The sequence below is a fragment of the Anneissia japonica genome, unplaced genomic scaffold, assembly GCF_011630105.1.
Source record: "Anneissia japonica isolate Jap-2015-1 unplaced genomic scaffold, ASM1163010v1 scaffold3709_len703521_cov189, whole genome shotgun sequence".
Taxonomy (NCBI): Eukaryota; Metazoa; Echinodermata; class Crinoidea; order Comatulida; family Comatulidae; genus Anneissia; species Anneissia japonica.
The window spans coordinates 264,758-292,424 of NW_022694779.1; the positions used below are offsets into that span (position 1 = coordinate 264,758).

The following is a 27,667-nucleotide window of genomic DNA, read 5'->3' on the forward strand; positions in this document are numbered from 1 at the left end:
CCATTAGCCCTACTTAATAGCACGCATGTGTGAATGCCCAATCGATTAGCTGTAACCGTTCCCAGGATATGGATACGCTATTGGATAGCAAGCGTTGTCGGTTAGCAAGTTGAGTGCGTTTCCGTCATTAACCAATCAGGCATATCATTTCCAATTTCCAGTAGGCCAATGATCACCATCATCTTCTTTATATCTGGATGGGGGATTTTCTTGTATGAACTTGAGGGTGAGCGTGTATGTTATTTATCTGGATCCTGCTAACCATTAGATAGTGTGTGTGAACAACAAAAGATTCAGATATTGATATTGAATAAAAATGTCCATAAAATGCAATTTAAGTGGTTTGCTTTATTATATACCAAAGAAGTTGTAGTGGGCATTTTACTATCTGCTGACATAAAAACTCCAATTGATATTTTAAATGCATTAGAATGGAGTAAACTTAGTAAAAAATGGGAACAACAACTAGGTTGAAATTCGTCATAGATGAATTTTAGGTGATACGCAGGATCCGATAGTTTTCCTCAGCGAGAAAATTTTGAAATGCCCAGAATGGCCTGAAACACACTTTAAATTGGTTAAAAAGTGATCTTGGGAATTTAAAAATAAACGCGCCCATCATGATGAGGTCAGGTCTGTCAAATCTAAAACAAGTATTTCATTTACTTTACATATATTTTTTTCATTTAAAAGTATTTTTTGATTGTTATATAACTATAATGTATATTTTTTTTTTTTTTTTTTTTACCTGGTATATACTTTATAAAGTTCATTGTTTAATTTTTCTTATTTGTTTATACTGAACCACTTTGGAAACAACGCTTTAGCACTGAAAGTGTCATTCAATATAAAGAAAGAATAAATGAATATATAAATATTATACAGATATATGTGTTGTTTTTTTCGTAGCTTGAAGAAGAGCATGCCACGAAGACCGAGGAACTGAAGACTAAAATGGAGGAGATCAGGACTCGTGTCGAGGAGGAAGGTAATCAGGTAAGATAAATGTTTTCTTTTTAAATCAATTGTATTGTCAACACAAAATGGAATTTTTAGCTGCTCTATTTTTTATAAGGATTTCTATATACTGCAAAATTAATTGAAATAGAAACCAAATATTTTTGAAGAGTTTCTATATTACCTGTAAAGAGTCAGCTTTTCATAATAATGCTAAATATATCCCATCCCTGTTATGTGCCACTTGTTACAAAAACCAAATATTATACAGTAAACTAAAACAAGAATTAAAAATCACTCCTATTCCTAATTTCAATACATACAGTCCTCTAAAATTAGATTTTAACTTAATTAAACTAGTGTTCCAATACACGACCATAGAACACTATAGTGCAAATGTACAAAGTAAGCAATGTAGTTGATTTATTTACATGGTATGGAATGGAATGGATGGAATGGATTTATTCGGTGTAAACACTAAGGATAGCCCACGAAAGTCTAGAAGAAGACTTATTTCCAGTGGGGTCCTTTTCTGGTGGTGATTGAACAGTACACCGGGAGACAATCCCCTACTCTTTTCCGAAGAGTGTACTGCGTGCACATGGGCCATAAATGCACACGGGACCAACGGCTTAAACGTCTCATCCGAAAGACGGTGCGCTATTGTAACTTGCATTTCAGCCCTCCAGCTGAAATGCAAGGAGAGGCAGCGATGGGAATTGAACCGGGGATCTAGAGATTTCCACGGTATAGCGCACACACAGTGGCTACCACCAGATTAGCCGACTGAGCTAAGCTGCTCTCTCTGCATCGTCCATCAATAACAAATAAAGTAGGTAGTGAGAAAGTTTTTTTCTTTGTCTCCAGGCTATTGCTGATTTCGAGCAGAAGTTCCGCGAAAGCTGTCAAGAGTTGGAGGAGAAACGCAGGTACAGCAAGAGTAATCTAGAGTCAAATTCCTTATCCCATACCAACGGTAATGGACACACATACTCAAGCCAAGGTAATAAGCAAACTTACCGTCCTCTTCCATTTTTTATCTACTATCCTCCATCTGACCCTTCGTCAGACATTTCATCAGATCCTTCATCTGAGCCTTCTTCTGATTCTTTGGCCTTTGATAGTTCTTTATATGACGATACCAAGTTGTAGATTTCAAGAGGTCCGGGAATGCGCGACAGTGGTGGTGGATGGTGACCCCAAAGAGTATTTGCATCTTATTCTACCTATCTTTCCCATCTATGTCAGGTCTGTCATAAATAAATATACATAAAAATAAATAAATAAATAATTTAAATAAAATTAATTAATTCAAAATAATAATGCAGAAAAAAGGCTACATGTACACTCTGCAGGTGGAAAACGGCGCCGCGAGCAGCTCTACCAAGAGATGGATACGTGCACCTAATAAGATGACATTATTATTATTTATTATTATATTTTGAAATGAATCAAAGGGCAGTAGCTTTAAGGAAATAGGCTTAATAATATATTTACAGGGTTCTTATATATTATTATTATTAACGTTTTTTATTATTTTTGTTGCTACTATTATCATTATTACTATTACTATTATCATTATTACTGTATCTTACTGAGTATAAGCCTATGTTAGATTATAAGCCCATCCCCCAGTTTAGGCTTGATGTCAGATGCTAGCCTTTATCCGAGTATGCTCATGGGTATCATTTACTCTTCTGATATAATCTGAAATAATGGGCAAGTGAGCCTGCACTGCTAGTCTTATCACTACAGTTGAGGGAAATCAGAAAACATGCCTGTAGAAAAAACAGTACAATTACGTGGCACAAACCATTTCATTATAGAGGTTGTTTAAGGCATAGAAGTTGAACAAGTGAGAAGTAGAAGGTTTTTGCACCTCTATAGGTGCCTAGAAATGCCACCTTCTGTTTATTATTGAAGGCTTTGGTCTCCAACCAATTGATCCATGAAAAAAATTGTACATCTTGACTATCTACAAATATTTCCAGAAATTATAAATTTGCCTTGGCCTAGTTGTTTATGGATTAACACTTGGCTGACTCTGGGCTGCTTGTGTAGTTAATTCCCTGAATCATAATCAGATATGATGTGTTCAGAGCTAGCTGTATTGATGAAACTGATTTCTGTACCATCCATCTTAATGGAGATGGTCATTAAGCATACAGTGTTATTGTAGCGCCACCAACAATTGTAATTTTGCATGTTTAAAAGAAATCTGAATCACGATACTGAATAAGCCACCTCCTAATTTTCAGTAGATTTTGTATTCTATACCAGGCTTTATACTCAGTAAATATGATATTTTAATTATCATTTGTAGTCATTTTTTACCATTATTGTGCATGTTCATTTAGTTCATATCGAAAATCTTATTATAGCAAGATAGCGAAAATCTTCGATTTCTGCGTGCAAATTGTGTAAAAATGCAGTGTAGGGCGCCCTCTCGCAAATTTTACATCGCAAATCTTTAAAGATAGCGCATTTTGCAATTTCTGTGTGCAATTTCTGTAACAACCATGGTAACAACTAGCATGCCCTCTCTCAAAAGCCATTACTTTTTATGCTTCTTTTTAATGAACATCGATGCTTCTATTTGTTACATGTAAAATTGCAGAGAGCGCTTTCTCATGTTTGCAGAGAGCACTATCTTGTCATTATAAGATCTGCGGTTCATATCTACTAATTCTCTTCATTTTTGCCGTTTAGTAGCATAACAAAATGGGTGGGTACAATGTTAATAATCCTTGGCCCTTGCTCATAAAATATATTTATCATTGTTGTTTTTTTAAGTTATTGTCACTTTGTTACTATATATCAATATATAAGAACAAAATTGTGGATCAATCAAAGTAGAAGAAAAATTATCAATAGCGCCCTCCGTATTCAACATCTTAAGTATTATTAATACCTGAAATTGGTCACCTACCTATATACAGAGGAAAAAAATTCATTTTAGATAAAAAAAAAATAAGATATTTATATACATCTTGTCACTATGTGCCTGTTTTCATTAATACCAGTGAAATTATTTTTGAAGATTTTTAGATTAGAAATCGGTCCTTTCTGTCCCATCTCTTAACCAAAATGGTCCAAACCAATATGGTTGCATTCACAGTGAATTTTATTTATATTAAGACATCAAAAATTAGTGTAACGTGAAAAATACTGATATTGATGTCATATGACTGTATGATTATGTTATTCTTGTGATGTTGCTAAGAATACAAATCCATGTAGTAAACAAGAGGATGAACAGTGCAAGAAACTTTTTTTTATGTTAGGTTGTTTATCAACGTGTTTTTTGTTTTTTTTTGCTGAAGTAAGTAGTGAGTAGCAGTATTACATCTTACTTTATCAAGTAGATCTAGAATGACCTTTAAAAATGTTCTTTGATGAAACCTCTGCTTGTTCTGTTCTACTTTGTGTGCATCTTATAGCACTGAGCATGCGTAATGTTTGTATTCATAGTCTATTTTTGAACGTATTTTTGAAGTCATGTGTATTTGTTTTTTTTACTGTGAATGCATGTGGAGCTTCATCCATGCAGTTTTCTGTGACAAATATCTGATTTGCCCATGTATTGGCATGATGTCATAACATATCCATATATGGATCCTTCCCATATATGGATGTGATGATGTTCTATACTCATATATGGGCATAATGAGATCATTTCATACCCACATATGTCATATTAATCTAGAATAACATATGGACATGATGAATTCATATCCTACTCATATAAGGACAAAATGATGTCATATTGTACTTGTATATAGACATGATAATGTCAGCATAACCATATATGGACATCATGATATAATATCACCTGTATATAGATATGATGATGTTATATTATACCATATATGGGCATTATGTAATATACTGTACCCATATATGTGCATGATGATGTCATATCACACCCACTTATGGGCAAATTACAGTTATTTGCCATAAACAACAACTTGATAGCTTGAAGTACATTATTTGACATTCTAGTCAAATGATTACGGAACATCACATATATGTCTAGCTCTATGTCAGTATTATACTGTGTGTACAAATATTGATTATTAAATCGCCAGCAGAGGGGATATTAATACACAGTGAAGCAAATTTCCTTTAACTAAATTTTAGATTAAGTTAATTATATAGTAATAATAAATTAAATTTACCATATCAGATTCAAAAGCCTGTCATAATACATAGATAATACCTATACTGAAACTGTTTTTGGCCTGGGTGAACAGTAATTAGTTACTGTATATCAAAAAAAATGTTAATTAAAGAAAATGCAATTTGAAAACTGAGTCTGTTTGAACTGGATGAACAGTAATTATTTAATATTGTATAACTTCCTTCCTGACTGACTGTTAACTATCTCCCTTTAATTTCTCGAATTACATCACGCATGAACTTGATGTCCTTTGGCAATTTTCTTTGTAAAATTTTAATTGTAATTCCAAGTTACAAATAGTTAACACTCAGTTTATGCAAAACTCAATTGCTAAAATTATTTGTATGCTTGTTTTACTTCCCTGCAAATGCAAACTTAATGTTTCTTTGGAAATTTTCTTTGTAAAATTTTAATTGTAATTCCAAGTTACAAATAGCTAACACTCAGTTTATGCAAAACTCAATTGCTAAAGTTACTTGTATGCTTGTTTTACTTCCCTGCAAATGCTGTAGTTTTATTTTGATTAAATGTTTCTATTTGCAGAGAATATGCATGAATAGGCTTAGTATTGTAACTGATCGTATAATGCTTGCATGGACGAAAGCTTGAAATCGCTAGAAACAGTTGCATGGACGATACCCAAAGGACATCAGGTAATTTTACCCAGTATCAAAGGCTGGCAAAGACTACCCACGTTTGATGTTTGTCTTGTTTTTTTAACCCTCCGATTAAGATTTTATCGTCTACCATTTAGGTAAATAATTACATTCTTTTTTATGACTGGTAATTATCATTTTAACAAAAAGTTACAATTGTTAAAATATCTGTTTTTAATCTCTTTTTAATAAGAATGATCCTGTTCAGAACTGCATATCAATTTTAATGAGTTTTTACTTTTTAATTGTCAATTATGTGTAATTCTGTTTGTTATTTGAAGGACTAAAAACCAGAATGGTCTGACTCAAAATTTTTTTTTTATAAATATTTTGAAGCTATGAAATCTTCAAAATTATTACTCCGTTCCCTTGACCATACACATGATGTCATTTTTGTGTTGTATAATAATTGTTTTAAAATAGTATTATATTGTTTTCATCGTTCACCAAATAATTAGGAGAGTAACTTCACATAGTTTTCAATGGTTATGTAGACTATGAAAATTTATAATGATGAACAAGATTCAAGAAATTTCACGATCCATATCTATCTATGTAGCATAAGCAGTTTGGCTCAGTGAAAACGGTTTGGTTTCCCAACCTCAAGGTCTGGGTTTCAATCCTTCGCTGTACACTTCGCTTGTGTCCTTGAGCAAGGCACTTTATCTACATTGCTTCAGCCTACCCAGCTGGATCAATGGGAACCAGCAAATTGCTGGGAGTAACCTGCAGTGAAATAGCATCCCACCCAGGGGAAGTATCACAAGGATTTACTTTTATATCCATCTATAATGATGTATACCGCGCTATTTCTAACAGATTCATAGCGCCGAGTGTTGAAAAGTCTATTCCTTAGACTAAACATAGTTGGCTGCTCATTTGCCATTTGTTCAGCATATATAAAATAGACAAGGAAAACCCACATTTTTTGTGTGTGTTACATGTGTGTTTTAATGGGCTTATGGGATTGGTCATTCTGGTTTTAATCCCTTCATTTTAAGTTGAGCGTTTTTGTAGTTCATAATTTAAATTATCAAGGGAAAGGTGTCAAAACAAACTGTTGAACATTCCATGCTGAATTAGTCCCTTTTTAAATTATGATGTGGCAATGATCAAACATGGTAAATGTAGTTAAATTAAGTATTTAAAAATAAACAAATTTGCTGAAAGAAAATGGCTCAGTTATTGACAATATTATAATTATCTAATATCTTGTTGTATTAGTTATTTTATTGGGTTTTCCATTATACTAATATGTTATCAGAATTGTAAATATGTAATATTATTGTTGCTATTATTAGTAGTATTATATTGTTATTCTAATTGTTATTACTTGGAAGAATGTCATCTAGTCTACTGAGATATTCAATTATAAGTTCTTCAATATTAATAATAATAATATATTAATATTTAAAATATTTATAATAAGGTTTGTTAACATAATATATGGATGACTTTCTATGTGTGGCTTCAAGATTGCATACCAGTTCATAGCAGATATCTGTTAACACAGTTTCCATAAGCGGAACTAAACTTTTGAATATAATAGAATTACCTCATCTCCTTGCATATTTTCTTTTTACAAATTAATATTTTGACATTTTAGTCAAAATGTTTTATTCGAAAAAATGTCTGGTTTGTTGAACCAACTAATAAGTTAGTTCAGCAAAACAGATAATTTTTATACTATGGAACCAGGTGAAATTCTGAGAATGTTTTTTCTATATACTAAACTGATAAATTTTACAACTATTTAACTAAACATTTGCAATTTTAAAGTAGATTAATTATGTTTAGTTCAATGATTATTATGTTTTACCTGTTTATTTTTTTATAATTCATTCCATGATTATGTGGATTGTCAATTTTCTGTTTCACATGGACTTTTATGTGTGGTTTTTTTTTGCTTAAAATTAGAAACTTTCGCTGTTATTCATTGTTTGTCTTTCATAAAAAGAAATACAAATATAAAAAACTAAGAAGAGGCATGACATCAATTATTTGATTATTGATCAGTTTGAGGATTTTGACAAAATTTAAATTAGTTTAAACTAAATAATCAAATAATGTGTTTATATTCATAAAAAATAATGGCTGACTGATGTGTAAGAAAGGCATCACTGAAACACTTACTTGTATTCTGTTTGTATTATAATTGTTTAATGTACGGGATTGAAAATTCAGTATATATTTATTTAGTGCCTTTAAAGTCCATTTGTGTTTAGTTTACAGTAGTAGCTAAGTCTCCCCATGCATATCTATTTATTATCTGATTGCTGAACCCCCAAGGTTCAAAGATCAGACCACCTACAGATCAGTAACGTCTTAGTTCATGAAAACTTATTGGTAATTAACTGTATGAACAGTTTCGAATTGGTGTATTTTACTTTTTAATGATTCTTTTAAAGAGTATTATATTAATTGATTTAATCAATCTAAAAATTGTATTATTGTATATTAGGTGAATTATTTGGTAATTATGAAATAATTCAGTAAATATGAAATAATTATATAATCAATTGTTATTTAATAATAATAATTATTAATTGATAATAGGTATAGGTGATATTTTGTAAAGCATGGTATGTGAAAATTACAACTGTGTATAGGGGAATAGAAAAAAAGGGCTATAACAAATCCATTGTTATTTAGATATTTGCCCCTGAAATTTCAATAATTAACTTGTTTCGTAAAATGTGTAAATGGATCTAGAAATATGTATATTAAATAAAAATATATTTTTGTATACATTTTGGTGAGTTAGATAAATTAATAACATATATAATTATTGTTGCATACATAATCATAAAAATTTAGAAATATAGTAGGCCTAATAAGGTAATTATGCATTAGCAATTGCATTATGATTAACTTAATGGATAGTCATGTTGATTTACATGTAGTGAACAAAGTAACATTTTATGTTTAGTTTTCTTGTCTTTCAGATTCTATTTGGTTTTGGTTTTACTTATTTAATTGTATCTAATATGTCTGACTAACATGTCCATTCTGATATCATTTCTGTATATAAATATATAATAATTAAGCAATGTATTGAACATATTTGAGACTGTAACAACAGTAATCATTGGAATGCTACAATCAGAAAATGTTCTAATGGAGCCTCATAAATTATTGATTAATTAAATTTATAAGTAAATTTGGTAGGTCAAATATATTTACCAATTGAATGAATCTATTAATTAATGTTAAATTAGTTTTAGGGGATTTTATTAATTGAAACAATGATAGGTTAATGGCATTGATAATCATCACCATTATTACCCATGATCCTCTGTCAGGATTCTTCTAATATTTATAACTTCAACATTTTTATGAATATAGTGTTAATCCGCTGTTTTATATTTAAATCACAAGCTTTTTTTTTTTAATCTATTGATAACATTTAGCGATAATATATTGAAAGTTTTATATAAGAAAAATTGTACTGAAATGCAGAAATGTTTACTGCCCTCAACAATTTTACTGTATCCATGGAATTATTTTGATGTCATGTGTAGTTTAAATTCATTAAAATATGAATATGGAACAAAGTGAAGTATTTCTTATATCATTTATTTTCTGAGTAATACAAAGTTGCCAACAGTTTCATTGTTCAAAGGATTATGCAAAGTCTTCTATGAATTTGATTTTATTAATATATAATTATCTAGGGCAGTTCATGCACACCCATCAGTCTGGTCTATTCATTATTGTTATACACCTGCTATTTGGGAAATCATATATTGATCAAATTGCAAGTCCCTCTTTCTTTCAATCATAATAAAATAATATATCCATACATTCATATTATATACATTTACGTATACATTAAAAACGTTATAAAAAAAATGTATTTAAGAATGAAAATACTTACTTTCATGAAGGAAAATTTAAAAATCTATTACATTTAGATTAATAAATCATGATAATATTATTTAAGTATTTTATGTTATTTAGTTTTTAATAACAAAAATGAATACTTTAAATGTGGATATTTTAAAGATACTTACTTCCTATGTTGAGCTAACATTTGAGAAAATAATAATTTGTATTTGGATTTTTTATTTTATCTATTAGTTAGTTTTTAGCTTATAATTGAAAATTAGAATGAGAGAAAAAAATTCCCGTATAAATACCTTTTTCTGTATTATGTTTTTTTCTGAGGGAGGAGAAAAAAAATAACATTGCAGGGAATCGACTGTAGAGGGCGCTATTGTAATGCAATTGCTTTGATCTAAAATAAACAAGGCCCAGTTTCACGCGATGACAGCAGAGCAGCAAGGAGGAGCATGCAGCAGCAGTAGGTGAGGAGCATCGCTTATCGTGGCGAATCGGAAGCTGTTTATCGAGGGTGCATCATTATACTGCTGTGTTTTTTCGAAAGATGTTGAAATGAACAGCCCATCAATTTGCTGATGGAATATTTCTTGTTTTTTGGATAATATTGCAACACAGAAATATCTACATAAAATTGGTAAGTGTGGTAGTTTTGTTATCATCTGTTTAATTTATCTGTATCTCAGTTTACCGTTCGTTGTAAATTTACCCAAGATCGCTCGCCCGTTTCGAGTTGCCGACGAGATGATGATAATGAGGGCAATGATGCCGATGGTCTCGTTATTGATGATGAGATTAGGCCTAGCTTAGCTAGCTGCTGTAGGCCCAAGTGCATCTCGATAATTTCAAAAACATATTTTTTATGCTGTTTTAGTATCTGGATTTTTTTATTTGTTTTTTATATGACAGATGAAAATTTTTTTTATTCATTTTCACTTTTGTAGGCTAGGCCTAGCCTAGACCTAGTTTATTTGGCTTATTAGTTAGGCCTAGGCTAGCCTAATATTATTAGAAATTAGCCTAGAAATTTGCCTACAAAATTCAGCCTACCTAGGCTACACAGACACACAGTGGTGGTGCACACAGGACCAACGGCCTAAACGTCTCATCCGAAAGACTGCTGTCGTAAGTTGAATTTCAGCCCGCCAGCTAAAACACAGAGCAGCGATGGGAATTTAACCAGGGGCTTAGAGATTACCACGGTTCAGCACACACACAGAGGCTACCACCAGTTTAGCCGACTGAGCTAAGCTGCTCTCCAACAGTATTTCATTTACAACAGCAAAATGAGCTGCTGTAGGCCTATAACAGTGGAGAAATCTTGTGGATGGTCTCCCTAAAGCCTAAAAGGTACTGGTATACTTCTTTTACTTCTACTTTGTTAATTGATCAAACGTCTGGATGTGAGCGTGTGTACATGAGGTGCGGTGTGAAAGTGTCCAAAACTATGTATAAATAAAAAAATAATAAAAAAGTGCAAGTAAAATTAGAGCCGTTATTTAGGATTTTACCACCGCAAATCAGCATTCATCTTTTTTAGTTAAACACTTTAATCTTTATAACTATCTATGTTACTTAATTTAATTAAATTTGTAGGTTTGAGGTTTTAAATGGCTTTTCTTCAGCAATAACGACAAATTTATAGAATGTATTCATGGCAACGATACTGTAGCCACATAAACTTCATTATTGCTCTTATTTTGACCTCCAAGTGATGAGACTGACAGTTGTTACCATTTGTTGTTTTTAAATTTTATTTAATAAAAGATGTTAACATCAAATTTTAAAAAAATTGGTACAATTCTGGAGTCGGGGAGATTGATTGCAATTCATTAACTATCAATTATTCAAGAAGATTTGGTAAATAATATGATAGTATTTTTGTTGTGCCTCTCGGAATTTTTAATCTATTTAACATACCTACAGTAACTTGAAGGTTAACATTTAGTGAAACATTCTGAAATAAAATTCTTATGTTCTGAATTACATGCCTGACTAGTAATCCTTCAGGTGAGTGTAGCAGGTTCATTTTAAATGATAAATTTTAGTGATCCTCAAACACAGAAGGAGGGCCAAGCCAAGGAAGAACAAGGTTTCTATACAAAATTTGGTTGAATGGCCAAGAAAACAAAAGTGCATTGTAGTAGCATAGATCTGCATTAGGTATGCATCCTTAATATTAGTAAATTTATGCATTCGTTTTGATAGGATATACCAACCGTGACCAAAAACACTGTGAAAGACTCCTCTTTGATGGATTGGCTAATACCGGTTCTTTTCCCATTTAACATGAACATGGGCCCTATGACATACAAGACCAATTGTGGCTTAAGCATCTAATGCTGGTGGAATGCTTGCCATTGAAACCTGCATTCACCCCTCCATTGTGTAAGCACAAGTCGTTAGCAATAGAAATTAAAGAGTAACCAAGGTTTTGTAAGAATCTCAATGGTTGAGTGCACACACAGTGGCTGCCACCAGTGTTGCAGTAGCTGACTGAGCTACAGTAAGGGGTCGTGTAAGGGGTCGTTCAACATTATCAACATTTTCACGAGGGTACAAACAGTACGCTAGGGAGAAGGGGTTTGTACACTCTTTACATATGCATGAAAATGTTGATTCAAAATAAACATGCAATATGTAAAGTAATGGTAAATTATAATGTAACAATGGATATAATATTCATTTTTAAGCAACCAAGTACATTGCTTCACAAAAAAATGCAGAATGGTTATTGCAAAATCAACATTTTTTTGTACAATTACAGATGGGAGGGGAGGGGGTACCGTAAAAGAGTACTGTTTGTACACTTGATAATTATTATTAATTGTGAACGACCCCTAAGCTGCTCTCTCTGCTATTACTTATTTGTTATGATTTGCATTATGTGTGATGTTTTCTAGCTTAAATCATGAATTATAATTGGTGATTTTAGGGCCCAGTAAAATGCAATGTTATCAGCACTGCATGAGGTTTCAATTGTCTTTTAATAATATACATTTATTGAACCCAATAAAAAGATAAACAAATATTTTTCCACTGGCAATCAAATGGGGGGAGGGGTGGTGGGGGGAAGAATGGGTTCTAAATCAAGGAGGCCACCAAGAACATCTAATCTGGATATAGACACTAGTAAAATCCTTGGTGGGATAAGGGAGAAAGATTTTCTGGTTTGGATAAAAATTGTGCTTTTTTAGTCCGTAACATTAGGAACTGCAGTTGCTAATGTTGGCTTTGGTCAGTACGTAGCTTCATCAATCTGTTACAGGCTCAATTTAAGGATTTCTGACTAATAAGGCATTGAATGCAATTATCATTTAGTGTGACCATCTGTGTGTCCATTAATTCACCTAAGCATTGGAGTCCTCACTTGGAATGAATTGTTTATGCTCAGAACAAGATGTTTCGTATTCAGTTAATGTTCCATCAACATATGTGCTCTTTGCTGACTGTAGGCCTACGCTGCTGCTGTATACTGGAAGGTTTGTAGCTATGGAATACTAAGGATGAGTGGTAGACATTTTAAAGTTGTGGGATGATAATGTTGGTAAACTTTAATTACCGTAATAAGAATGGATTTTAAGTATGGGCAATTACTGTAGGTTAACAGAGGTAGGTGGAGGCCCATGAAATTATCAGGGCAGGCAGTGCCATAACTACTTTCCTCTACTGGTGTTTTCAGCTGTCCTGTTGCCCCACTAGACTGTAGGCAATCATTACAGTATATCAATGAATGCAGTGATCCTAAATAAAGCCCAGTTTGGTTTGACACTTTCCGGTCAATCTAATCATGTACGTGATCAGTAGTTGGACCAACAAAATTCCAGTGTAAACATCATCCTGCTTGGTCAAGCGATGTGTTTTACTGAGTAAACAGTGTCCACTGAGAAAAACGACGCTGTTTTTCCCCGATTTGAAAAGTAAAAGGAAAACAGCAAGACATGGTAAATTTTCCAGAGTGCTTGCTAATGTATACCATAGTAAACCATACACATCGCTTTTTTCACAGAAGATGATTATACAGTACTGATTACACGGTGCGCAAAACCTTACTTAAAATTGACTGGAACAGGTACAGTAGTTCAAACTGAGGTACAATTTGATTAAGGTATAGTCAAAATTAATCCAATGCAAACGTGACATAATAGTAGTGACGTTTCTTAATCCACGAACCTGTCGCATCCTGCAGTTCTTATTGTTTGAATGTAAAATGATTGATAGCTAAGCTAGTGTATGATTGATTGGACAAAGAAGATGTCACTTTAGAAATCTTAATTTTAATGTTTTGGTGTTAGATATTTACCGGAAAACGATTAGTTTTGTTTGAGTACTAATCTTTCCACATGTCAGAAAATTTAAGTTTGCAATTTAATCAAATAAAACTCGCAAACATAACAACAACTTGTGCCATCACATAAATAAAGCTAGACCAATCATCTATTTTAATTTTTGTTCCTATAGTATTTAACAGATGGGCTTTATTTATTCACTAGAAACTATTTTACTGGCTGTACAATATTATCAATATTATACAGTACAACATTATCAATATTATACAGTACAACATAAAAGACTAAAAAAGGAATAAACATTTCAATAATTTTTGAGTAAAGTTCTGTTATTACAGACTTTTGAAATTGTATGTTTAGCCATTTATAACAACAGAGACGTTTCAGAGCTAACCTTAAAGATCTGGACGTGAACAAAATTATAATACAGTACATCATTATCTTAGCTTTCATCCGTAATCACCATCTCTTTTATGCAGTATTAAGAAGATGTCACTTTAGAAATCTTAATTTTAATGTTTTGGTGTTAGATATTTACCAGAAAACGATTAGTTTTGTTTGAGTACTAATCTTTCCACATGTCAGAAAATTTAAGTTTGCAATTTAATCAAATAAAACTCGCAAACATAATAACTTGTGCCATCACATAAATAAAGCTAGACCAATCATCTCACTATATTAATTTTTGTTCCTATAGTATTTAACAGATGGGCTTTATTTATCCACTAGAAACTATTTTACTGGCTGGACAATATTATCAATATTATACAGTACAACATAAAAGACTAAAAAAGGAATAAACATTTCAATAATTTTTGAGTAAAGTTCTGTTATTACAGACTTTTGAAATTGTATGTTTAGCCATTTATAACAACAGAGACGTTTCAGAGCTAACCTTAAAGATCTGGACGCATTTCAATACTGCATTATGAAGTGTAAGTTCAGCATATTAATATTTATAATGTTGCATATTTTAATATCATATTCAATAATTAATAATCTTAGCATATATCCAATTTTATAGGCTAATCTGACTGCTAAAAGGCTGTAGCATGTGAATAGTATATTTTTAGTATTTTTCTGTAAAAAAAGAACACATTTTTAGCAAATTTATCTTTTAGTGTCATACAACAAGGGTGGGAATGAATTAGCAAAGTGATTTTGCCAAAAGCATCAAAGCAGTTAAGAAATAAATCTGAAAGTTTGTTTATACTGTATAAACAATATTATGTTTATTGTTGTTTTATTATTGTTTGTTTGGTAAACTACTTCATTTCCAAGTACTATAGAACTTTAAATTATTCAAGAATTTGATGATTTTCATTACTTTGTATATAAAAGACAGATGTTTGTTAGTTTGTTCACCTTGCTAAGTGATGGTTAGTTCATGCCGCTTCTAACATACACTGGATTTTCTTCCTGTAACCCAGTGTACGTTCATTGAATAACCTTTTCGTAAATTAATTTTTTATCACTAAGACTTATTGTTTGATAGGAAAAGGATCCACCTGCCTGACCCACATTACAATTAACTCTCATTTCTATAGCAACCACCCTTCTATGAAATTATGTTCATAATAGGTGAATAGAATTCAGTTCAATGTAGAAGAGGAAAAAATTAAATATTTGTCAATAGGCATAGATAGCATATTTTTTTAAGTTATTCACCTGAAAAAAAAAGGAGGTGATAAATATGAAATAGTAAAAGGTATTGTATAAGACATTTGTGAAAAAGAAAGAAATTTTTTGCTCTCTAATACATTATATTTAAAATGTGTTGATGGAATTAGGGTTAAAACCATTTCATTATCTTCATTAATCAGAGCTAGAGGTACTGTATGCATACCTAAGCCTGATCAAAAAGGTATTGTATATTTTCCGAGGCTTGAAAAAGCAAATTATGATAAAAAAATCATTGGGTCGTCTTAAGCCAGGCACTTACTTTGCACAACGCACAATACGACGACACACAACGGATCGTTTTTAATGTTCAGACTGCTACCACAAATTAGCAGATGGCGTTGCGTCGTACGATGCAATGAGTGTCCGGCTATATACGCCCAACACGTACAAAGTTTTGGTTTTTAAATCATGTTTGCCTTATGTGCAGATCGTCTGTATTAAGTACTGTAACACACAAATTTACTACAGAAATGAACCTACTAACAGTTAGTATGAATGAATGCAATTTAAAATGCGCGGAAATAAGATTTTGATGAACATTTAAAAGCCAATAAAATGGTATTGAAGATTAGCACTGCATTTGGCTCCATTTTTAGAATCAAGACCATCAAGAGCAGAAAAGTTCATACGTTCGACATACAAAAATCGTCCAAAAATGTTCTCAAAATTGGGGATCGTCTTATACTATACACGGCTTGCCTTATACTCGAGAATATTAGTAATAGTAACGGTAGACAAGTGACTGCACATTTTGAATAAGAATCAATTTCATACTTTTACACTTGAATTATGTGTCTCATTGTCATAGCAACATTCTGACAGTCATCATTAATTGGCATCCCAAGTGTTGATAATATTAATGAAGTGTCTTTAGAAGCTGTTTCTATGCAAATATGCTTTGATTCTGTTAATGATTGATAGAATAATCCATCGTCTACTTGATCTACAGTGTCCTCATCAATTGAAGTGATAACTTTGTGACTGCTATAGAAGAGTGTAAGGGCTACAGTAGACATACTGTGTATACTAATATTATGACAGTTATATTAAAAGACCTACTTATACTGTGCATGACGGATATTATAACTGTTATAGTACATTTACTATAAGTAATGATAATACTATACTATACGTGGGAAGGTGTTGAAAAATGACGTTTAATTAGCATACAGGTTGTTCCATAAACCCATCAAGTAAATGTCAAGCATTTTCTAAGCATTCAGTGTCTATCAAATAGTCAGAATTATTTTCATTGCATACTTAAGTATGCTACTTTAATATACATACTTAAGTATGTGTCTGTTACTTAGTAAAATATTATTATAAAGAACCTGCAAAAAAGTAACTCACTGTGATTCTATATATTTTCATATAAATTTAAAGCCAGGCTCTGAAAAAATTTTCTTTTGATGTTGTACAAATGATTTTTCGAAGACAAGAAAATATTTCAAAAAACTCGTCAATGGTTAATGAGTTACAGATTTTTTAATATTTAAAAAAAAATATCAAGAAATATTTTGATTGCATACTACTATGCTGCTTTAATAGCAGCTTAAGAACGTGCCTGTTAATACTTCGTAAAATAGTATGGTACAAACTTCAAAGTAAAATCATGATTCTATATTTTCATATTATAAATTTAACATTATTATACTTATACAGAATTTATAGTCTTACATTAACTCAGTTGATCATAATAAGTGTAGATCATAATAAGTGTTGCTTCAGATAATAAGAATATTTGAGGTATGTTAAACCCATATATTCTAAAAACAAACTTAGCTCAGGTGTCCAGATCGCTCGCTATGTACATAGGCCGAATTTTCTAGCCTTGCCTAGGGCAGGCTTAATTGCCTACCTGGAATTTCCTAGTCTGTTTTAACACATTGTTTTGTTTAGTCTGTTCTATCTTAATTATAGAAAGTTATTTTTTTAATGACTATTTAAAATATAAATGTTTGTGCAATCTGTAATTTAATTTCAAAAATTTAAAAACAGATAGAATTATGTTTTACTGTTCATAATAAAATTTGAATATATTAGTGTCAATGTTGTACTTTGTTTTACTTGCTTTCAAATTTGTTAATTTTGATACATGTTAATTTGTTGGTTCTTCTTCACAGACTTTTGTTGAAACCACTTTTTCCATGTTTTAAGATAAAAGCTAATAATATTTGTTATTCATCATTAAATCCAGATAACATCATTCCTATTCATGAGATGCAATATAAATTCAGAATTTTTATTACAGATTTGCATGTCAATAGAAAGAATTGGTTACCTGTAAATGTCAATGAAATGCTACTGTTATGAATTATAGCCTAGATTTTATAGGAAGCTTGAAACACTTCTAATTAATTTCATTTCATTCACTTTCCATCATTTCACAATGTTAACTCTTCAGTTCATCTTGATATGATGATGTAGGGAAACTAGGTATTATTAAAGTAATAAATTTAAGATCTAGAGCTCACTCGTCTCTGTAGCATGTACAGTAATCCGGTAGTAGGATCCAGTTGCTATGACAACTAGGAAAGTTAAATGCAAACTGCCCAGATACTACTGTACAGTACACGGGATGTTGCTCCGTGGTGTACGTAGGTGTGCACGGGGGTGGGGGGGTATTCCCCAAAAAAAGCTTGTGTCTCCTTTCCCCAGTCGCCTCCTCAATGGAAATGTCCGAAGCAAAAAAAATCATTCTCAAGTAGTTGAAAATAACTTCATACTGTAGGTCACCTTCTTTTGTGGCATAGCACCCCCTCAGTTAATCATCGAGCCCCAACTTGCATTCCCGCCATTAATATTCCCGCCTTTAATCTTCCACCACCCCATTCCCGCCATTTATCTTCCCCTACCCCTTAATTTTAAGATTCCTAGATATGCCACCGATACTCTGATGTGTATTCTTGTGTACAATACAATTTACATATACAGTATATAACTTTTGAACAGTTTGCTGACTGGATACCCATTAGGCCTATTATCCATGTTAGTATGTCAGCAATTTCTTTTGTTAGGCATAATCTACTGTAACATACAGTCAACCTTGCAATTTACGATGCCCGGAATGATGACATTCAGGTACCCAATTTCACGACCAGTCTTTGAATAATGTAAATTTTGTAGAAGCATGTACAAAGTTTACCACATATTACTCTTGATTAACAATTGGAGAAATGTGATTTCAGAATTCATTTACAAAATAATAATTCAGAATTTATTTACAAAATGACAATTTTTATACATTTTGATTGAAATTGAAACACTGAAAATACAAAGAAAAATACATAGAAGATGTCTAAGTTCCTGAGAATCAAGCATGAATCAGAATTGGATCAGTACGGTAAGCCCACACTTGTAGGCATTTCTATATGCTAAGATGCATCTATGCAAGTTTTTGTTCCCTGAATCAAAGATCAAATCTACAATAATGATTACGGTACAGTATGTGGATATTTGAATAAAATAAACTTCATTTTATAGCTAAGTCTATCTTTAGTTTCAAGAATAATTTATAATTGTAGGCAGGCATATTTTGAACATAAAATTGAGCTTATTCTCTGCGTGCAAGAACAGCGGCCAGGTTATTGTTATAGACTCATAGATAGGCCGGGCCCCGACCTGAATATATTTACAAGCCAAAACTGCGGTGTCATACATGTCCGGAGGAATTTGTTTGGAAATGACACTAATGTCTCTGTTCTTTAAAAATGTCAGCATCATTTGAAGAGAGCATTGTCTACAATTTACCACCATCATGTTCACCATCATAATACTGACTACTATCAGCATCCATCTATGCAATCATCCTCATCAACAGTTACTTAGACCTCTCCACTAAGCCCCAGACCCTTAGATATTGTTCGTAAGGTCCCACAAAGCAATAGCGTAAATGTACGTAAACACTTGTGTTTGTGGGAAAACGCATGTTTGTACGGCACGCACATATTCCTGGTCTTGTTCTGATTGGTCAGTTTTTAAGTTTGATTGACACTTCGGAAAGGTCTATTTCATTATCACTTGATCGACTTTCATTGTCATTATCGTCAAATTTACTATAATTAATTTCCTTTTCACCATTGTCACAGTCTTCATCATTATCACCAGCATCATCGCCGTTGTCGTCGTCTTCGCAACCACCACCACCACCAACATTCTTGCATTGTTGTCATCACCACCACCATCATCATTAACCACCATCGTTAATGCCTCTCTCTCGCCCAGTACGGATTATTCATATTTAACAACTTGTGGTACCTACATCGTATTTATTGTTTAAACAACCAGTCTGGGCACTCCAATATATTGCAGAACAACTTAATTAACAAATTCTAATTAAATTTGGTTTAACAAAGCAGCCACAGAACTTTGCTGCCGAAAAAATATTGGTCATGTTCAATTAGTTGAGAGGTTCGATGTTAGTCTTTTGCTAGCGGATATAAATACACAGCATTTCTTGATGCCATTAGGGACAACCTCTAGTGATATTATGGACTGAAAGTCGAGGAGATCCCTGTAGAATTTTAATATATGCCTACAATGTATAGCGTGTATATAAATGTATATTTTCAAACACATTCTTGTTGCGATGTAGCACATGCATAAGATGTTCATTATATATTTCATCTCGTTATAGTAATTAATGTGTAAATATTAATATGATTATTACTTTGCTGTATCTTAATCCATCTGACCATTTCAACTTTGGCATAAACTAATTTTATGCCTCGTCTAATCAAAGTAATATGCATTTTGTTAAAGCAAGGAATGAAGATGTTTCAAGTACTGTATTCTGAAGACTTATATCAACCCGAGGCTTGTATCATCAGAAAATATAACAAAAATAATTTCCACCAATATTAATAAATATGTACTGTAGTCACAAAATTAATATAAATTCAGATAAACATATTATTGGTCAACATAAAAATTATAATTTTTTCTATTAATATAAAAAAAACAAGATTAAATACAATGCATTATTATTGAATATAATTTTTATTAGAATTATTTTAATATTAATTTGGCTAATTGAAGTGAGGGCAGTAATCATGTTGGTAGAAATAAATGGAAACTAATCCTAGTTTATTACCGTAAATACTATATTATGAAAACAACTGTAGAAAGAATATTATTCAGAAAAATATTTACAGTATTAACATAAAGGGTTTTAAAAAGGTCAGAGCAGAAATATATTTATTTATTACATAATATTGATTTGGTTCATATTTATTATACAGTATTGAACTGCTCTCTCCATAATAAGTCAGTATCTTAAATAAACGTCAAACAAATCGGTATAATCAGTAAAAAAAATAATTCAGAAAAAAATTTGTAAGGTTAGCAATACTGTATAACATTACCAAAATTAAGATTGATGTAAATTGTGAAATGTGTGGTAGAATTTGAGCGTGTGGAAATAAATGAAATAGTGCACGCCACAGTTTGTCATTAATTGGATTCACTGTTTAGCCAACATTGTTAATGAGGTCAGTATATTATTGTAAATTATTCTCTATTTAAACTGAACTCATTCAACCGAATCAATTTACAGAATTTTAAAAACCTGCACGTATAACAAAAAAATCCACAATTTTGTATAAAAGGTAATATAATATTAAATGCAATCGATACATTAGCTATAACAATAGGCTGTATTAAAGTTTAATTATAAAGTCCTAAAAATTATAATTATACTGTTATTCTGCATATAAAGTGTTCTGCAATTTTGTCAGTTGTTGAAAACTAGACCTTTGGGAAGACTGTTCTATAAGTACCGTACATTTTAAATCTAGTTTAAAGAATATTAAATTCGTAATTAATTAAATTCTAAAAATAGATTTTTAAATACTAGGCTCTACGCCATCATTGAAAATACACAATGTTTCTAAGAGAAAAGCTATAATTAAAATGTGTTTGAATACTTGATGGTGGTAAGGTAATACTTAAAGCAATTATAGTTATGTGTGTGTGGGTGTGTGTATGTACTATTTGTGAGCGTGGGAGGGGTTGTACATTGAGTGAATGTTACAAGTGGATGGAAATCTGAGAGAAAAAGATGTAAAAGTATGCAAAAGTGTTCTTGTGTGTGTGGATGACGTGTAATAATGTACCTTTGTGCGTGCATCTGTGGGAGGTAGCGGAGACAATAATTGGATCTCAGTTAGTTTAAAAATGAAAATAAATACAATAAAAATTAATTTAAAAGTATTTTTATGCCATAAAGTGTGCGATCAACCTTTAAATAAAGAACTCATGAAGCATCTGGCAACATTATTATACATTTATTAATGGCAAACAAAATGTTGAATTATAAATCATGATGCATTTTAAATTTTGTATGTTACTAACAGTATTTGGGTAACACAATTACATCTATTTGCCTGGTAGTGAAAAATTAATGAGAAAATAGATGTCATAACCTTTTTGGAATATTTAGTTATTTTATTGAAGGTACATCATGTTAATAGGCAGTGGAATAGCTCCTAGCTACAGTATTCGCTTTTTAAATATTAGTACAAGTCTCACATTGCTGAAATGTTCCACATATTGTTAGACTTTCATTGAGAGCAAATTTTGGATTACAAGTTGGAAGAGGGCATGCAGAGATTGTAAGTTTGATGAATTTATAGGCATAAGACTGTTGCTTTAAAGTAGAAAGTGGGGTTGTCTAGATACTCAAAAACGAGCTGCACGCATGGCAGTGTGAACATGTTCTTTAATCTTATATAAACACTGCTCGGTAAAGCGACAAAGCAGTAACAGTGTCAGTAGTGTAGCTAGTTTGATAGAGAACATACCGTAAATAATAACGATGTTTAGAAAATTAAAGAGGGAAGTTTGAAAAAACATTTGATGAGAGAGCAACAATAGGCATATGTATATATTTCTACACATTTGTTGGGCTGAGGTAGTTTGGACCCTCCATATTCAAAATTCCCCATCCGGGCCCCTCTACAGGTATTTTAAAAGAGTGTTATGTCATGCATCCCTTTATCATGGCATGGATCTTTAAGCTGTGCATATTGTAAAGACAGTATAATTTTTCCTATCCATTTCTATCTCATTGGCAATTAATTATAAAGTGTTGGAGATGTAGTGAGAATGTTGGATGTGTATTGACTATAAGTTACACGTCATCTAGTTTAATTCCCTTCAACATCTTCATCACTATTTCACACGTTTTCCTTCATCCGATTTAGTTAATAATTTTTTTGACTGTCTCTCCAGTTACTTACCTATATTGTTTGACCACTTGTGCGCAGCACTATTTATATGCATAACAATGTTTTGCTTCAAATTTTCTGTCCTCCTCAGAATGTCTCTGTAGGGTCTTCAATGGAAACATAGATCTGTGAAGGAGTCCTGACCTATAGAAGCCTGACTCATAGAGGACATAAATATTGTCCATCCAAATAACACAAGCTAACAGTAATCTAAACCCAATCCTAGCAACTAACGAACCTAAGGCCGTGTTAACTTCTTAACGATACATTGATATATTTTTCTTGAAAAAAAACTTCCTGTATATCATTTGATAGCGCTATATTTGTTGAAACACAATCTGTCTCGGAAAACAAGTGTGGGACCTAAAAAATCCCAATAATGGGTTTTTTTTACCTAGGACCCTTAAAACTGAACCTTCACGCTCTCACAGCAACAGCATCTGATACAGAGGCCCCAGATCAATAAAGCCACAGGGCCCCTGACCCTGGTTTTAATCAACTGCAGGTGATGGGATGAACTGTTGGTCAATCTTTATAATGCTATATTGGGAGGTTTCTTCCAATTGTTATTTTTTTATCAGACCTAAAAAAAATTGCCTGATGAAATGATGCTGTCTTATTGGCTGATTCTATGCCATAGTCAGACATGCCAACCAGTCCGATTTTGGCAGAGTTACTCTGTTTATTTAAGCAAACTCCGCACTCCGATTTTGGGTCAGTAATCTCCGCTTTTTACGCATTTCGACCAGCTGAAATGAATCGCACATTTCCAAATAAAAATGGTAATCCTATGATTTAGATAAGAACAAGAACACTTAAATTTCTCGTGAAAACAGCGCTTTGAACTGTACAATATAGTAATTCGCCCTCCAGGGTCTACTGATTTCATTTGCCAAATTGATGTCAGAGTTGCACTCTTCACTCTGAACTGTAGAGTGCTTCATGGTGTACTGATTTCGTAACAACAGTAGTCTAGTAAAGAACGATTTTGAAAAGGGAGTCTGATGAGAGTGATATGGATGGCAGGGCCTGGCAGTGTTGAAAAACAAGTAGTAGTGTTTAGCTTCCTCCAAAAAAGAAGCTAGAACACACAAAAACATGCAAGTTAATAATGGAAAGTATCCTGTCAGTTTGAAATAAAAACTACTGTAGGTGATGCTACGGTACACTTGTTGTGATCTGTGCGGTGTCGATTTTCTGCCTATTAGGGCTTAGGAGTCTTGTACTGCGGTGTTGCTAATTGTAAGTCAAAACAGTTACATTTTACAATCTGATTACATTGGTACCATGTCTTAGGAATACTCCTCTCACATTGCCAAAACTCCGCTTAGAAGTTTTTCAGAATTCTCTTGTTGGCCTTGTAGGGTGCATAGTATTCAAAGTATTGAATAAATGTTGGAAAAATACAAAAGAATGCCTTGTTGGTCAGTTTTCATAATTGTCTAGTGGCCTGTCTTTATAATCAATATTCAAAGATATTCAATATTCAGAGATTATTTATAAAAATCTATTGGACAACCAACCTTCAAGCATTCCTGGTAGGATTTAAGCAAATATTCATATACCTACTGATGTCATACTTTTAAAAAGTATTGAATAAATATTGGAAAAATATGAAAGAATGCCTTGTTGGTCAATGTTCATAATTGTCTAGTTGCCTGTCTTCATAATTAATATTCAAAGATATTCAATATTCAGAGATTATTTATAAAAATCTATTGGACAACCTTCAGGCATTCCTGGGATGATTTAAGCAAAATGATGTAACCAATATTCATATGCAGTACCTTCTGATGTCATACTTTTTCCCATGATAATTTATCAGAATATATCGTTTTCCTAGAAACCGATTAATTAAATATTAAGGGGAATTGAAACTATGGTAATAATAACATAAATAAGGTTCAGCTGTCATTATTATCAAATCCACTCTATTGACCGATTCTTGGAATGTGTTGTATCGATTTGGAATTGGTCTTTATTAGCTAGTTTATACTAGCATCCTTTAATTAAAAGTAAGATTATATAATAAAGCCCGGAAAGAGAACCAACTTCATTGTTGTTCTAATGCTTGGCACACATTGGCACCGATAGTCATCGGCAGATACGATTTCATAAAGAACTGAACGTGAAAAGGTGATCACAACAGATTATCTTTAATTACGATCTGCTCATAATGCCACCAACAATCAGCAGATGGTGTAGCTTCATCAAGGCTGTCAGAAAGCAGAGATGCATGGATTTTTTTTTGCCGACAGTCATACAGCAATATGTGCCCAATTCAATTCTTGTCAGAAACAGGATTTTCCTCATAATATGACTAAAATCAATGCTACTTCCATGCACTAGCTTACAAAAGCTAGTATACTTCAATCGGTATACAGAAACAAGGCCGCTTCTATAGCCTCTACAAAAGCTATTTTGATAGAGCATAATTCCATCATACACAGTGAGTCACACATGGTTAATGATAACCAAATTTTAAAGAAAATATTTAAATAATGATGATATATCATATAACAAATATGACATACAGTATAATAACATTAAAAAAAAATTATTCTCGATTGGAAATTTGGGCTAGGCCCTTGGAACCCGAGGCAGCTGCAGTGCAACACCACCCAACTTAACTATAAAACATATGGATGCAAACATTGTCCTTAACTCGCCCAACTCTTCTTAATAGGCACTATTCGATTTTCACGTCAACATAGTCCACGTCTTGACATGATGTCATTTTCAAGCACTGCGCATGCGCGATCGTCAACCCTTCGCTCACCACCAGATTTGAGAGCAGGTTCACCCCGGTCTACTCGCCCTGTTGACTGTATGACGTCATTTTTTCAAGAGGGGCGATACCGGACACGCTGAAAGGATCTTACTAGGCCTAAGCAGAGGCCTAATTCTATGCAATTTACAAGTAATTTCATCTCTGACATCGAACAAGTTTACAGGTCGATTAGCATTTTACAAAAGCACAATCTTTTCATCGTCAAGCACATTGCTGAAATATCTGAAGAGGATCGCATCTCAGACTCTATGAAGATTCGCCATGATGGTAAGGCATGATCCTTGCTCAAAAAGTCATCATGTTGACTCCTCGTCGAGTAAAATCAAAATTGATTTCAGTGGTGGATCGCCATGAGCAGTGAACATGTTGTCAGTCGACGTGAACGTGCTCGCCGTTCACTCAATCGAAAAGTCCCTAATGTGAGGCTTGTATGAGGAGCCAAGTTGCCGAAAAGAAGGAACAATAGGCCTACCTCTCAGTCAACTACTCAGCTCATATTTTAGATTTGTAAGGATTTTTGCTAGGTTATTTTCATGAACTATGTCTGGATAGTCAGCATCAGTGACTTCAAATCACTAAAATGGGACTTCCCCTCTTTTTACCATTTTCTTTACCTTTAATCAAAAGTCAATTACAGTTAATAGCTATCAAGAAAAGGTTATGTCCAGTTATAAACATCCGAAGCTCAATTAGAGTTTGGTAGTTAATTAAAAGGAATTTTAATCTCTTGATAATATTATCAATAAGTATTAAGAATGTAAAGTACCGTAGGTGAAAGAAGGAATATATTGCTATTAAAGTTATCAAAACATTGTAAAATCTCATTCCTAATGACGGTCTAGTAAAGGATGAACAAGGATACTCCTGCAGTAAAATAATATTATTGAAAATATTATTTGATTGAATACATTAAAATTGCCATAACTTTCCTTTATTGAAAAAGTAAAAAAAAGAAATTCATACCAAATAATCCTAAAATTAACTTATTATTTTGCAGTAACACAAATTATTAACATAATAAAAACAATAAAACACTTCTAGTGACTGGAAGTGTTTCTATCATTTTTCACTGTAAAATGACATTTTTTAAATACGCTAATTTCTGTTCTCAAGTTGATAATTTTATGTTACTTTTAAAAAAAAGTTAATTTCAAAAATGATTTTTTGTTTTTTTGGTATTTTAATTTTTAATCATTCATTCATTCATTTATTTATTTCCTTATTTATTCATTTATTATTCATTCATTCATTATCCATTCATTGTTCACTTTTTAATTTCAGTCATTTATATTCATTTAGCCATGTAATATCTACATTCATTTATTAATGCTCATCCATTGATTCCCTTATTTCATTTCTTCATTCATTCATTCATTCATTTTCTTATTTATTTATTATTTATTCATTCATTCATTATCCATTTATTGTTTTTGTCATTAATTCCATTTACTACCATATTTTAAATTAATATTCATGAAATATTTAAATTCATTTAGTATATTCTCATTCATACATTCACCCATTTCATTAATTCATTCATTTTTATACCATTTACTCATTTATTCATAAACAAAATATTTAAATATTAATTTATCTATTAATTCTTTCCCTGTGTATTCTGAGTATTACGTTCACCACAGTTTTATTCATTCCTGCAACATATTTGTTATTCACTCATTATTCATTTATTCTCTTTATCATTCATCTATTCTTTCATTAATTTGAGCATGTGAATGCTTTACACTAAATTCCCAAAGATGAATGTGTTGTCCTACTTCTTAACTTGAATTACCATCAATATTGCTTTGTTCCATTTTTACCTGTGGTCTTAAATCACCTGTTGATAAGTTGTATGGATATGATTGTGCTAAATTAATTGAGGTAATTACTGGTTGGAACTCTCATCGTCTGTTGTCATAAATATTGTTGAGAATGTTTGTAGTGTTATTGATCAGATCTCAAGATTTTTTTAAAACTCTTTACCGTAATTCTCAAGTGAATCTCAGAATCATCCTAAGCGTCAACGCTTGTTTTGAAACTTGATC

At 32.1% G+C, this 27,667-nt stretch overlaps 1 protein-coding gene and 1 long non-coding RNA gene across 8 annotated transcripts in view; both read left to right on the forward strand.

Annotated features, from left to right (window-relative positions):
• LOC117101293 (1-phosphatidylinositol 4,5-bisphosphate phosphodiesterase beta-1-like) overlaps positions 1–9,352 on the forward strand; it is a 91,055-nt gene extending 81,703 nt beyond the window's left edge. For all 7 annotated transcript variants that reach the window (XM_033241249.1, XM_033241252.1, XM_033241251.1 and 4 more), the window contains 3 exons: positions 910–996; positions 1,825–1,960; positions 5,681–9,352. In XM_033241249.1, the coding sequence (XP_033097140.1) occupies positions 910–996; positions 1,825–1,960; positions 5,681–5,697 (240 nt within the window). In that variant the 3' untranslated portion in view covers positions 5,698–9,352. The remainder of the gene's footprint in view (positions 1–909; positions 997–1,824; positions 1,961–5,680) is intronic.
• Positions 9,353–10,039: 687 nt separating this feature from the next.
• LOC117101313 overlaps positions 10,040–27,667 on the forward strand; it is a 42,509-nt gene continuing 24,881 nt past the window's right edge. Inside the window, exon 1 of the long non-coding RNA XR_004444265.1 lies at positions 10,040–10,270. This is a non-coding gene — a long non-coding RNA (uncharacterized LOC117101313). The remainder of the gene's footprint in view (positions 10,271–27,667) is intronic.